General features: G+C 41.3%; 1 protein-coding gene across 5 annotated transcripts in view; it reads left to right on the top strand.

The window, feature by feature from the left end:
• CTDSPL (CTD small phosphatase like) overlaps nucleotides 1-11,357 on the top strand; it is a 79,606-nt gene extending 68,249 nt beyond the window's left edge. For all 5 annotated transcript variants that reach the window (XM_005527772.3, XM_005527776.3, XM_005527774.3 and 2 more), the window contains 3 exons: nucleotides 3,038-3,130; nucleotides 4,754-4,939; nucleotides 6,799-11,357. In XM_005527772.3, the coding sequence (XP_005527829.1) occupies nucleotides 3,038-3,130; nucleotides 4,754-4,939; nucleotides 6,799-6,924 (405 nt within the window). In that variant the 3' untranslated portion in view covers nucleotides 6,925-11,357. The remainder of the gene's footprint in view (nucleotides 1-3,037; nucleotides 3,131-4,753; nucleotides 4,940-6,798) is intronic.
• The last annotated feature ends 1,683 nt before the right edge of the window (nucleotides 11,358-13,040 follow it).

Below are 13,040 nucleotides of genomic sequence, written 5' to 3'. Positions count from 1 at the left end.
CTCTAAATTCTTGCTGTGATAAGGAAAAAAACAGTGGGCATACAGTACAAAAAGGATGGATTTTTATTTTTTTTTTAATGCCCTGAAGACAGTATATAAATCTCAGAAAAATACCAGGAGCCAGTTAGTCTAGAGATTTCAACTGAAGACATCAGGCAGTGGAGGAAAAAGCCAAGCCACAAATAACCATGCAGCATTGAGATTCAAGTCCAGCCACTAACAAAGTAAAGGGGAAAAATTTCCAAATGAGAAGGAAGAGGAGAAAAGAGCTGCACTGTCAGCTGAAGAAAGCTTTTTATGTGAAGTAAACCAAAGAGATTTTGTAGCCCAGGATACCAGTACATTTTGGAGTTGCTTCCAGACTCTAAGTAGGACTTCTCAAAGAAAACTTCAAGGAGAATAACTATCCAGAGTATTAAGATATGTTGTTCTGCCAAAATAAAATAAAAAAAAAGAAAAATTAGTGAAAAAAATGAACAAAAAAACCCAAACAAGGCAAAGGAATTGGGGCTTTTAACAGAGGGAAATAATTAAGGGGAAGATTTGGTGAGACTTCATCTTAAGAGATGACATTTATTATTAATTAGGCATTTAACACGAGAAGCAAATCTTTTGGCCAGATCCCAGTAGGGAGAGATTTAAGGCAAAGCAGCAGGAGAAACCCAAGTAGGGGAGGCTGTGAGCGCTCTGTGGTGGATCAGGAGCCCTAAACTGCAGAAGGGAGACCATCCAACTAAAAATGCTGTGTATTCACAGCTAATCCTGAATTAGGTGCAGCATTAGGAGCCCTAAAAACAGCCAAAAGAGTGTTTATTGCAAGGACTGGCAGATGCAGCCCAAGCTGTGGCTCAGAGCTCTGGGGCTGCAGCTCTGGGTTGATTTACTGTGTGCTCCTGGTGCAGGAGGTGGGTTGTGTTGCAAGCAGCAAAGTTCAGATCCTTGGCAGGGAGTTTGTAATTACATTCCAAGTGGAAATACTTCACTGACAGGGGCAGAGATAGGGATGGGAAGCAAAGAGGAGACTTCTTCTTCTGAGGCTGGAAGCACTGGGCTTTAAATGGGAAATTAATATTAAATTCCAGGACTTGCTCTCCAAGAATGATGTTAAGACTCTGAGGTTCCCCTTTTGTGCCCTCAAAAAAAGTGTAGGAATAAAACTTCAGGCTAAAGAATTGAGAACTTAATTATTAACTTGGATCCTGCTGTCTTTCCTCTCACATCTGGGAAGTTGGATACTCTCTGGATACCCAGATGCAGAGGGACTGCAGCTGTCTTTCTGTCTTAAAAAAAAAATTCAGAGGTAGAATTTGGAGAGGAAATACTACAGCACAACTTCATGCAGAAAGAATTAAATGAAAAATTAATTGCGTTGTTATAGGAGAGGAAATTACTTGGTTTATGCCTGGTGAAATACAGGAAACATTGCTGTAATTATCTGGAAAGAGATTGCTGTTGAAGTGCATCTGTTAACTGTCTTTAATCCATAAAATGTCACAATTGTTTGATGGGTTAGGTGCTGCTATAGTTGTTTAAAAAAAAAAAAAAAATCTGTGTTATAAAATGTTATCTGTATCAAAGTTTGAATGTAATATTTCTGTGGCCAGAAATAGTTTAGATAAATTTCATAGAAATAACTTAAAAGAGATAAAGACTTTATGGTATGATCTGTATGCTGCATAAAGGGGAAAATTAATATTTCTGCTTCAGTCATTAAGGTACAGCTCCATCATATGTGTTTTAAAAAACCCTTTGCTTTCAAAATTAGGTTTTCAATTTCAATTACACAGTTTCTTTTTTTCTTCTCTTGCTGAAGGCTTTAATTGTTACACTTGAGTTCAAGCTGCTCTTTCCATATTTTTCTCCTTCAGGCTTTTTCTTTGGGTACCTTGATTTTTTAAATTTTTTTTTTTTACCTCTTATTAATAGGAATCTAGTAAAATACATACAATTAATCTAGTTTTACATATCAAAGAATGAAATTCCTGAAATAGCATCAGTCTTGCAGTTCCTCCTGAATTCAGCTCTATGCCAGACTTCTCCACTTGAAACTTCCAGTATTAGGGATTATTTGCCAAACAAAAGAAGATAAAATGCTGCCAATGTTTTCTCTCAAACTTTTAATCTAACTGCAAACAAGACAGATAAATATTTTTCAAGCAGACTCCCCTCTTCAGCTTCCCAGTATATTGTGAGCTGTTTCCAAGCTTTCTGAGTAGCAGTTTGCTTGTTTTGGTATCTTCTGCGAGCACAAAATCATCTTGTGTGCTCTGGAAGGAGAAGGCAGGGAGGTTTTAATATCTGCTAATCAGGTTGTTGACAGCAGGCAGCCAAGCCTGTGCTAAAGGGCAGCAGAGTGCTGCTGAAGGCAGGATGCTGAAGAGCAGAGAAATCCTGGGAATTTGCCATCTTTTGGCAAGGTCCCTCTTTAGAAGATGCTGTAGAACTTGGTCAGCAAATTTCAAACCCAGCGTTTTTAGACATTGTGCATGGTGCTGTGAAGATTTTTGGTGAGGAAAGTTCTGTGTAGAGCTGGAGGGCTTGATCACTCTCCATAATGAGTTATGGCTCTTGGCACCTGGCATTTCAGGAGTGAAAGAGTCAGCCACAGAAGGAAAACAGGTCCCTGTTGTGCAATTCCTGCTGTCATAAGAGGCTTCATCAGATTTATTCCTTCTGTGGAGCTCTGCAGCTTTCCAGCAGCAGAATGGGTTTGGTGGAGAGATCTGAATCCTCACTTCTTGAGAAGCACTCCTGTCTCCCTGTGCCTCCAGTGAGATTTTCCGAGGAGCACCGCTCCTGCTGGTGCTCGGTGTTTGCAGATGCAGAATCAGCAGGGGCTTGGCAGCCCGTGCCTGCCAGTCTCTCATTATGGGATCTCTACTTTTATCTTGCATACTTTTCTTTTTCCCCAGCATTTCATTTGAGCTGCTTCCCTGTTAACTATTGTTTCAAGTGCTGGGATTGCAGGAGTGGTTTTGGATTTTTTTTCTTTTCTTTCCTTGAGCACCATCTGACCTAAATGCTGTTATCATTCCAGGTTTATGTATTGAAACGACCACATGTGGACGAGTTTCTTCAGAGGATGGGAGAGCTCTTTGAATGTGTACTCTTCACAGCCAGTCTAGCCAAGGTTTGTTCCTGCCTTCATCTCTTTAACCCTTCTGGTGCTGGTCAGTGGACTTTTGGTTGGGTTTTCTATGGATAATTATTTCCACAGTTGGTACTATCTTAATTTTTCCCCTTCTTTTCTGCTTCTTTGTCTGACAGTGTGTACTTTGTCTGCTAGTGTGTGGGTAAGTGTTTCCATGGTAACACCATCACATATGGGCTTGTCTCATAATGTAGCCTCCATGCATTGCTCATGATGCCAATATGAAAGGCTCACAAGTTACCATGGTTATAGTGAGAAATTAGAACAAATAGCGTGCGAGTGAAGCAGCACATTAAAGCTGGGCATGAAATAAAGCACCGAATTAAACCCTGTCCACACCATCAACCAGTGACTCAGAAACTCACTGGAAATTGGGAACCATTGGGTTCTTGTTCTGTCAAGGTGCAATTGCAACCTGGAGTTAGAAAATGAGGCCTTTTTGCAAAGCTTGAAACGTTCCCAGGAATATTTTGTGCCCTCTGGTTCTGCAGTAGCAGTAGTGGCTCGTAGGTAGATTTTGTGGTAGATCTTACAGTAGTAGACTGATCTGGAATTCTTCACTTCCTTCAGTGTATTGTATTTGTGGTGTCTTGTTTGTAAAATGATATTGGTGATTTCTAAATAATGCTCTAGAATGGCAAGCTTTTGCTCCAGCCCAGTGTAGAGATGGTGGAAGGGGACAGGACCCTGATTTCTATAAAGCCTTTTTCCCTGCATTCTCTTTACCACTTTACTGTTCAGTCATGTTGAAAAAATCCTAGATACTGCCCCAATTTCATACTGAAATTATGTGCTTTATTTCATAATCGAAAGATGATTGATTTCAACATCAGGTTTTTTTCTCGGTTTAAAATACAGGAAAATGGTAACGCCTGTTGTGCAATAATAAGATATAACTACCGTTTTCAAGTATGTGGTTATTCATGTTTGAGTTCATTTGGATACTTCTTCTTGGTCAGTTTATGTAAATTGTTGGATTCTAAGCTGTGCCTCACTTAAAGTATCATCTTATGTAAAAAGTGAGAATTTCCCTGGTATTGTACATGAGTATTTTTACTAATAACATCTTTAGCTGATATTTTTTGGCCCTAATTATGCAATTTGGTAAACTTAAGAGTCTTGCTGACTCAGTTGCTCCAAGGGCATCATTTGGCAGAGCCACGTCAGGCTCAGATTTGTTCAGTGCAGTTTATCTTCAGAGGCACATGGAAACAAATCAGCTGGGGAAAAGCTTCATATTGATTTTCTATTAGCATTGGCTGGTTTTATGGTAATGGTAGGTGAGATCTCTGGATCCATCAACTTCTGGAGAACTCTCAGGGTAACTTTGTTGGCCCTGAGAATAAAATCTAATCAATAAATCACAGAAAACATTTAGAGTGCAAGTTGGCCTTCTCTAGAAAGGTGATTGTCCTACTTCTGCTTTATCTCTTTATTAATCACTTCAGGTTTGCAGGCAAGTGAGTTAATTAACAAGGAGCAGGGAAGAAAATGGAGAAAAAGGGCATTTTATCTGAAATTATTTCATGTCTCTTCTTTGGCTCTGTGAATCAGCCTCACCTGCACATTGCTAACTCGATGTTTCTGACTTCTGTTTTTAAGTATGCAGACCCAGTAGCTGACTTACTGGATCGCTGGGGTGTGTTCAGGGCAAGGCTCTTTAGAGAATCCTGTGTTTTCCACCGAGGGAATTACGTGAAGGATCTGAGTCGACTGGGCCGTGAGCTGAGTAAAGTTATTATAGTAGATAATTCTCCTGCATCTTACATCTTCCATCCTGAAAATGCAGTAAGTATCCAGAGCACTCGAGCGTGACTGCATCTCCCTGGCCCTTGCCCAGGTTTTGTGATTCAGAAAATAGACTTTTCAGAGCGCTGGTTTGTGTCAGATTCGGTGTTTTCTTAGGCTGCAGGTGGGTTCTGGGGTTCACTGCCAAGTGCTGAAGGACAAACTGATCCTGACAGCGTGTCACAGCCGTGAGCGCTCGTGTGCGCGGAGCCGTGGCTGCGGGCTCCAGGTCCAGCAGTTCTGAGAATCACCAAGTGGTGTGGAACCTGAAAAACCAACCTAGCTCTGAGAAACAAAGCTGCCCTGCAGCACAGATTCAGTTCTTTGGAGTAGTGATTACAGAAAGAATGGCTTGCCTGAGCTTCTTTAGGTGCTCCCATCTTTTTTTATTGTGTGAATAGTATTTTATTAGGCAAGGTAATTAATGCTTTACTGGTTGCTACTGAGATCTGCATTTATGGGTAAGGGAACGAAAAAAAAATCAAAATCCTGTTGTGTTGTTAAGGCTCCTCTCTCAGTTATTTTTGTCATAACTCCATAATTAGAACTGTTAGTCAACAAGTTCATCAAGGTTTAGGAGTATGGATAAAGGGCAGGCAGCAGTTCTGTGGGGGAGAGCAATGAGGAGCAGTGTGTATTTCCCTGTGTGTTTGTGTCGGCTCCAGGAGCTCTGGGGTGCTCCATCCGTGGCTGCAGCCACTGCAGCTGCTCACATCTGCTTTAGCTGCCAGAGGAGGAGCTGGAACTCTCAGATCTGCTGACTTTCAGACAACTAGGCTGTACACTGTTTGCTTTGATGTTTTTAGGCTGCCTTCTTTGTGAACTGCTAAAATCTTTTATTAAGAGCATAGTCCTGCCTCTCCAGAATAGCTTTTTTTTGTTTTGTTTTGTTTTTTTGGTTGTTTGGTTTTTTTTTTTTGTAACATGAGCTATTTATCTTCCAGCAGTCAGCTTTCAAGTTCAGATCCTAATATTGTGATGCCCTAAGTGATGTGGTGAAAACATTTTTCTGGTTGGTGCCACACATGGCTTAAAGCTGCCATTTATAATAATCAGGACCTGTAGCTCTAATTTATGTTCATGGTTAAAATTAAAAACCCAATCCAAGATCATCATTTGGTATCTCGGAAATCAGTGCCAAGAAAATAATGAGCTGTAGAAATTTGGGAGATGAAATGAAGGGCCTTGTCAGAGTAGTTTAATCATGTATAGAAAAGTGCTGCTGGCTGACTGATACTCGAGTCTCTGCTGAAACCAGAGCTTGTAACAAGATCCAAGAGCGTCTTGAAAAGACCTCAGTGTGCTCCCATAGTGAAGATACACAGAGCACCTTCCCCAAATCCAGCCTACATATTTCACAAGGGTTATTATATGTGTTGTTTTCTGAACCCACTCACTAGATCTAACATTTGAACCTGAACAATGTTCTGCACTTAACAACCAAACTCCAAACCCTGTGCTGGAAGGGGTTGTTGCTGCCTGCCTGTGCTTGGTGACTCACCCTGATAATTCTTAGAGAAAAAAAAAATTTAAGGAAAAAAAAAAAAAATTGCCTGTAAATAAAGTGTCAGTGCAGCTTCATAACCTGTGTCTGCCTTCCAGTCTGTTCTGGATACCATGCAGACAAAGCAAGGAGAGCTGCCCAGTGTGGGGTTGTGTGGGTCTCCTGGACATGCAGGTGAAGGTCAGCTGTCCTGCTTGGGCTTGGACCTGCTGCTCCACCTGAATGGTGATGAGCAGCTAATTGCCATGATGATTACAGCATGGTGATGATGATTACAGAACACCTACCCAGACAAAACTCACGTGTCTCTTCCGTCGTGAAGGCCTCTCAGTGTTTGTTGGTTGCTTTGTTTCAGGTGCCTGTGCAGTCCTGGTTTGATGACATGACAGACACAGAGCTGCTAGATCTTATTCCTTTCTTTGAAGGACTAAGCAAAGAGGAAGAAGTTTACAGTATGCTTCATAAACTCTGCAACAGGTAGCCCTTAACTCTGACTGACTCCTGCTCCTAGATTGCAGTTGCTAGAGGCTGTCTCCATCTCTTTCAGCTCTTTCAAGTGTAAGCTTTGGGGAGGTCACCCCTGTCAGAAGTGCTACTCTTGATCTTCCTGTTACATTGGACACGAAGGACAATCATGAGTGATGCTATTAAGCCTTCAGAAGCCTGACTCCTAAGGTCATGTGTTCAGACTACTTTTTTAAAGGAAAAAAAAAAAAAAAAAAAGAAGCTATTTTAAATGGGACTCTTTTAATTAATTTCATAAATGGACATCTTTTACTGGATCAGCTTTTCTTAAAACATGCCAAAAAAAGAAGCTTGTATTTCAGCAGTTGAATTTCTCTCCCTTTCTTCCCCTCCCACTATGCAGACAATTTTACCCCCCTGCTTAGAGCAGTTGACCTGACTCTGAATTTTTTCTTACAGAATGAAGTGCCTTTTTGAATGTTATTTTAAGATAAAAATTCATTTTTGTATAAGACGTATTTCCAGACATCTTTTAGTCTTGTATTGTCTAAATGCTTTAAAAGGAAAAAGGAAAAAAAAAAAAATTTATAGAGCACTGTAATATATAACAAAGGAAAAAGTTGAAACCAAGATGCTGGGTTCCTGTCTCCACGATGACATTGAGTTGTGTTACACTTTGTCATGCTCAGAAGGTTCAGGCGTTCGTGGGAGAGGTGAATTGGGGTCACTAACGTGTTTCACTGATGAGGATTTTGGGCACAGTTTTAAAACATATCTGCAGTTGTTTGAGTATTTAGGGGAGTGATGGAGTTGAGGAAACGAGGTGGCTGATAGACCTAAAGCACCTTTAATACCAGACAGATGAAGTTCTGCTGTCTCTGCTTACGCACAACTGCCATGCCTCTTCTTTTTTGGAAAACCTTTATCTTGGGAGAACAGCGAGGAGATCTATTTATTAATTTAACATTCTTTTCTCAAAACAACCCAAGTAAGGGTAAGCTGGATCTATATTGAGCTGTTTGGAGTACTTTTTTCTTTAAATTGCTGCTACTGTATACTCACCAAATGGAGTTGACCATCGGCTGTTATACTGTTTTTGCCACTGTGCCTGTGCTATGAGACATTTTCTGTAAGCTGCAAACTTGGGCAATAAATAAAATGCAGGCTTCATAACCCACCCCCCTGGATTAATCCACTGGTATCTGATATACCAGAGAACCCAGTTAAAGGTGACCTGTAAAGGAATTTTATTTTTTTTTCTTTAATTAAGATGAAGCCCTCTCCTTTCTTTGATACGTGAAAATGCAGGAAGTATTTTGCCCACACCTTTGATTTGTGTTTCTTTTTCCCCAAGGTGTAAGGTGCAGATTAGGAGCTGTATCAAGTCTTGCTGGAAGGGCAGAAGTTACTAGCCTAGACTAAAATTGATCCTCTGGCTTTGGAGTTGAGTTAGACTCATCTCTGAATCTGAGAGCCTGCTTAACATCTTCTGCAGTGCCATAGGTACCTTTTCAGATGAATGATTTTTAAATACTTTATGCCTTTAGAGAACAAGGCACACGTTTTTTTTCCCCCCCTGCTTTCCAGTGTCACCTTTCAGTTATTTCAGTCCACAGCAGAAATCTGCAAACATAAAAAGTGCAGCTGCATTTGGCTGTCATCAGAGAAGACTAAATGGACTATTTGGTGCTTCTAATTAGCCTTGTGCTAAATTCTGAATTGTAGACCCCCTTTGCCTTTTCTCTTTTCCTCGAAAAGTCCCGATGACTTGGGGAAAGAACCAAAATTCCTTAGCGATGGACTTGGGGCTTGTGATCCTTGTCTCAAGAGCGTTGGTGAAGCAGCTTAACAAATCCATCCTAGAGGGGCAGGCCAGTCTGCACAGGCAGTGAGTGGGTGGTGGTGGGTGCAGGATCAACCTGAGCCCCCCCTGCAGTGCAGCTGTGCTCCAGCTGTGCTCCAGCTGTGGCTGGGCCCAGGGGGTGCTGGACGCAGTCCCGTCACACCCGTGAGTCTGTAGGGCAGCACCCTTTTGTTTCTTAACCAGCTGGCATCACCTTAGTACTGTATAAATCTGTGCCACAACAAAAAGATAAACTGTCAAGTTTAAAAATTTAAAAAAAAAAAACATAAAGCCTACTTTGTTTAAAAATATAACAAAAAAAAAAACAAACAAAAAAAAGGACGTATGGATTCTGGTTAGTCCATTAACGTTTACTTTCAGTTTAAGATGGTTTAATTTTGTATTTGACTCCAGAGTAACGAAACTGTAAGCTGCCAAAAAAAAATAAAATAAAAAAAGTTGTTCTCTGAGCAGTATTTTCAACTGTGCCTGTGGCCCCTGGGCCCCAGTGCAGTTTGCAGGGAAGTATTCAGGTTGTAGTTAGTCTTGCAGGTATGAGAGGAATGGCTGAAGAAATTCAAAGACTTTTTCTCATTAGCATTAGACCAAACAATCAGACAATGAGTAAATAAGCCACAAGACAGGGCCGTGTGACAGTTGTGACCTGTTGGACGTGAGACAAACCATGTCACCCGTTTGCATCTCTGGAAGCAGCGATTTCATGAACCAGTTGCCTTAAGTCTGTGAATGAATGTTGATTATATTATTAAAGTGTCTTGTATTGTTTTCAAATCCACATAGAATGGGCAACTGAACTTCTGCACCAGCCTCTGGAGGAACGGTTCTGATGTTTGCTTTCTGATTGTTCTGTACAACCACACTTGGACTGTATTATTTTGGCTCTTAAAACCCCCAAATTTTAAAAAGCCCAACTTACTGTAACTTAGTACAGCATTAAAATGACAATACAAAGACAAAAAAAACTTAGCACAGCTTTGATCTCTGTTAGTATTAAGAGTATTTTCTATAAGTTCTGATCAGTTCTATTTTTTTAACCCACCCATCTTGTATGGAAATAAAACTCAGAGTGCTCTGCAATCAGGTTTGGACTCCCCTGGGTATTCAGATTTGGCCAAAGGGATCAAACTGTCACAGTTGTTTATTTTGACACTATCATCATACTTGAAATTTCAAGTGCTGAGTTTGTGTGGATATATATACGCTATATATTTAGAGTTTCTAGATTCTAAAAAAGCAATAGAGTTCTGTCCATAAAGTCAGAGAACGAGTGGAATGTTTGTAAAATTTGCAATACGGGTATTTGATTGTATTTTAAATACGAGATTTAAAAAAAAAAATAAAAATTCAAATAGGAAAAAAAAAACAAACCTACAACTTGTTCCCTAAATCTCTTGCGTATTTTGAAGTGCAGTTACTGCATGCAGGTCACCAGGGCTGTTATAAACCCTGGGTTTCAATTCTGTTTCTGGATATTATAGAAATACTAAAAAAGTCTTTTCCCAGTTGGTCATTCTAAAGAGATGCTGCCTGGCCTGAAGTTCTGTTGTCCTTTTTATGTTGGGTTAAAAAACGTTTTTTTTGCCTGTATGGGTATTTTTAAATTAAGCTGAAAGGCAGAATGCCTTAGACCCTTGAAACTCCAACGGGAGCGTTAACAGTGAAATTGCCATTTGTAACCTTAGGGCTGTGCTCAGAATCCTTGCTCACACCAGGAAGCGTGGCAGGCTGGGCATGGGGAGATGGTGGCAAATGTACAATATTGCTGTGTTCATTTAGGTAGCTTTGGAAGAATAATTTTGTCTCTTTGTTTCGCCCTTTTGATCTTTATTAAAACAGCAAAAAGTTACGCGTGGAAGAAACTCAACACCTGGAGACGTTTTGGTTGTCAGTGTACGCAATCACTTTTCTTACAGCATGATTTTGATTAGACTGGTTGGGGACAATAAAGTATCTAAATGACACTGGTGTGTGCTGATGTTGCAGCTTTTGAAATTTCAGTGTAAAAAAAAAAAAAAACAAAAAAAAAAACAAGAAAAAGAATCTGTAGCTCTGTGACTTCCGAAGGCATTAACCCTCTGTTGGACAGATTGTTTTTAACCTAATAAACCACAGTTCCGCACAGCCCTATTTGTAAAACAAAAACAAGTTTGTGCCTCTGATTCCAAGGTGCTGTGATGTTTTTTTTGCCTTTGTGGGGCGAGGAGGGGCGGGTGAGACTGGCGTGGGACAATTGCTTCAAAATCTCTGGGCTAACTATGCAAAACCAGCTGTCAGTTTTCTGTTTCACATGATGTTGTAAAATCCCAGCTGACTCTCTCTTATTTCTTGTTAAAGATCTGTTGGGAGCTCCTCAACAGAGGAGTAAGCAATGGAAATGTTTCTTTCTTTCTTTCTTTTTTTTTCCTTTTTTTTTTTTTTTTTTGTTCCTTATGATGGAGCTGTTTACACTTTGATGCAATGAACAATCCAGCAATACTTGAGAAACACTACAGATACCATATGAGTGTTTGCAGGAGAGAGGAGTGTTGTCAATCAGGTATTGAATGGTTTCTTTACTGTCACAAATAAAAAATTTTAACAATATAGTTACTTGTGCATGTAATACTTGTCTGGGAAAAAGCATTTCTGCAGTAACAGGCAGGGACTTCACTCCTGCTAATGCACATCCATGGTAGAGGGTAAAATCACCCATCTCTGTCCTTCCCTCCTCCCCCTCTCCTTTGTCCATCACGTGCAGGACTCCTCAGTGGCTGCCCTGGCACCTGCTTGTGCAAACAGAGCTGATGAACTACTGATGAACTCTGCTAAATAAATTGGTGGCGACTCTTGCAGATGTTCCAGCTATTTAGATCTCTTGGATGAGATCATACAATAATTTGTTCAAGTCTCAAAGCTGTGTGACTTCTTTTGAAGGGCTTACTTCAGCTACTTGAATAGCTGTTCTTAACATCACTGCCATATCCACATGAATATCTGAATAAAACACTTTATTTGGTTGGAAAAATCTATTTTGGGACTTTTTATCTGACACAGTATGACTTACGCAGAGCCTTCCTTTCTAGGAAAAGGCACATATTATTGATGCTTTATGAGCAGAAAACCTCAGGCCTGTTGGAATTAGCAGCTGGCTGAAGATAGCACATTAGTTGCAATTAAAAATATTTTTTAGTTAGTCTTGTGATCGGTTGGAATGACCTGGCCTGCCTTTACTTTTTACTGGTTGGTCGGGTTTTTGATTTTTTTTAGGTTTGGTTTGGTTTTGTTTTTGTTTTTTAATTTTACCAATCTCCTTGGCTGCTACTTAGGATAAAGATGCCTTTCTTTTTTCTTCTTTTTCTTTTTTTTTTCATAAAAGAAGTGTTTCAAAATTCATAAAACAGCTCATTTATAGTGGTGAGAAAGATCCTGTTGTTCTGTGCTGACAGAAACCAAGTGTCTGCAGAACTGAATACACAATATTCTGTACACCTTTAGGCTTTCCAGTGGGTTTTGCCCCTCTTTTTGTTGTCTTTTGACTCGGAAGGAAAGCCAAGTGCTCTGCAATTCCCTGCAGGATGGGATAGGGCTGTTCCAGGTGGGATGCAGCCTCCAGAAGGTTCCCTGACACAGGACCTTTGCCATCCAGGCTTCCCACCAGCCCAGCCACGCTGGCAGGAGCCTGGGCAAAGCTCTCCTGGGTTCCTCTGGAGCTGCTGGAGAAGGAATGACCCGTGGGTGACCCAGTGCTTCGGGCAGGTTGGCAGGCACAGCTTTGGGAAGCTCCCAGGGGTTTTGTTGGGAAGGAGCTGAGCTGGGAGCGAGGTGTCTGTGACTGTTCAGGGATCAGCCGGGTTCCTGGGGCAGGAACCTGTCTCTGCACCAAGATCTGCTGCCGAGGTTTGGCCGTGGCTCAGGTGAGGCCAGGCTGGGTTTGGGAGGTGCTGGCTGTGGCTGTGTCCCCCGTGCTGCTCCTAGCACCCTTCTGGAATTGGCGTCGCTCGGTTTTGCAGCCAGGTTCTGATGTGGACACTCCTGGAGGGGTGAAAATGGCCGGAGAAGCTGGACACAAGCACAGCACCGCTGGCACCCGGCAGCCTCCTCACCTTGGGCTGCGCTCCAGCAAGGACAAGGCGGCTGCTGCTGCTGCTGCTGCTGCTGCTGCTCCAAGGGAACAGAGGAGTCACCGCTCAGCCACCCCTCCGGAGAACCTCTGGCCCTCCAGATAATGAGGGGTGATCCTTTTGTCCCTACAAACGTGATGTCACCACCTCTGAATTCCCAGCCTTTCA

This window comes from Pseudopodoces humilis, chromosome 1 (assembly GCF_049639895.1).
Source record: "Pseudopodoces humilis isolate 2021_Gansu_Grassland_sample_001 chromosome 1, ASM4963989v1, whole genome shotgun sequence".
Taxonomy (NCBI): Eukaryota; Metazoa; Chordata; class Aves; order Passeriformes; family Paridae; genus Pseudopodoces; species Pseudopodoces humilis.
This window is presented reverse-complemented; position numbering and strand designations above follow the sequence as displayed.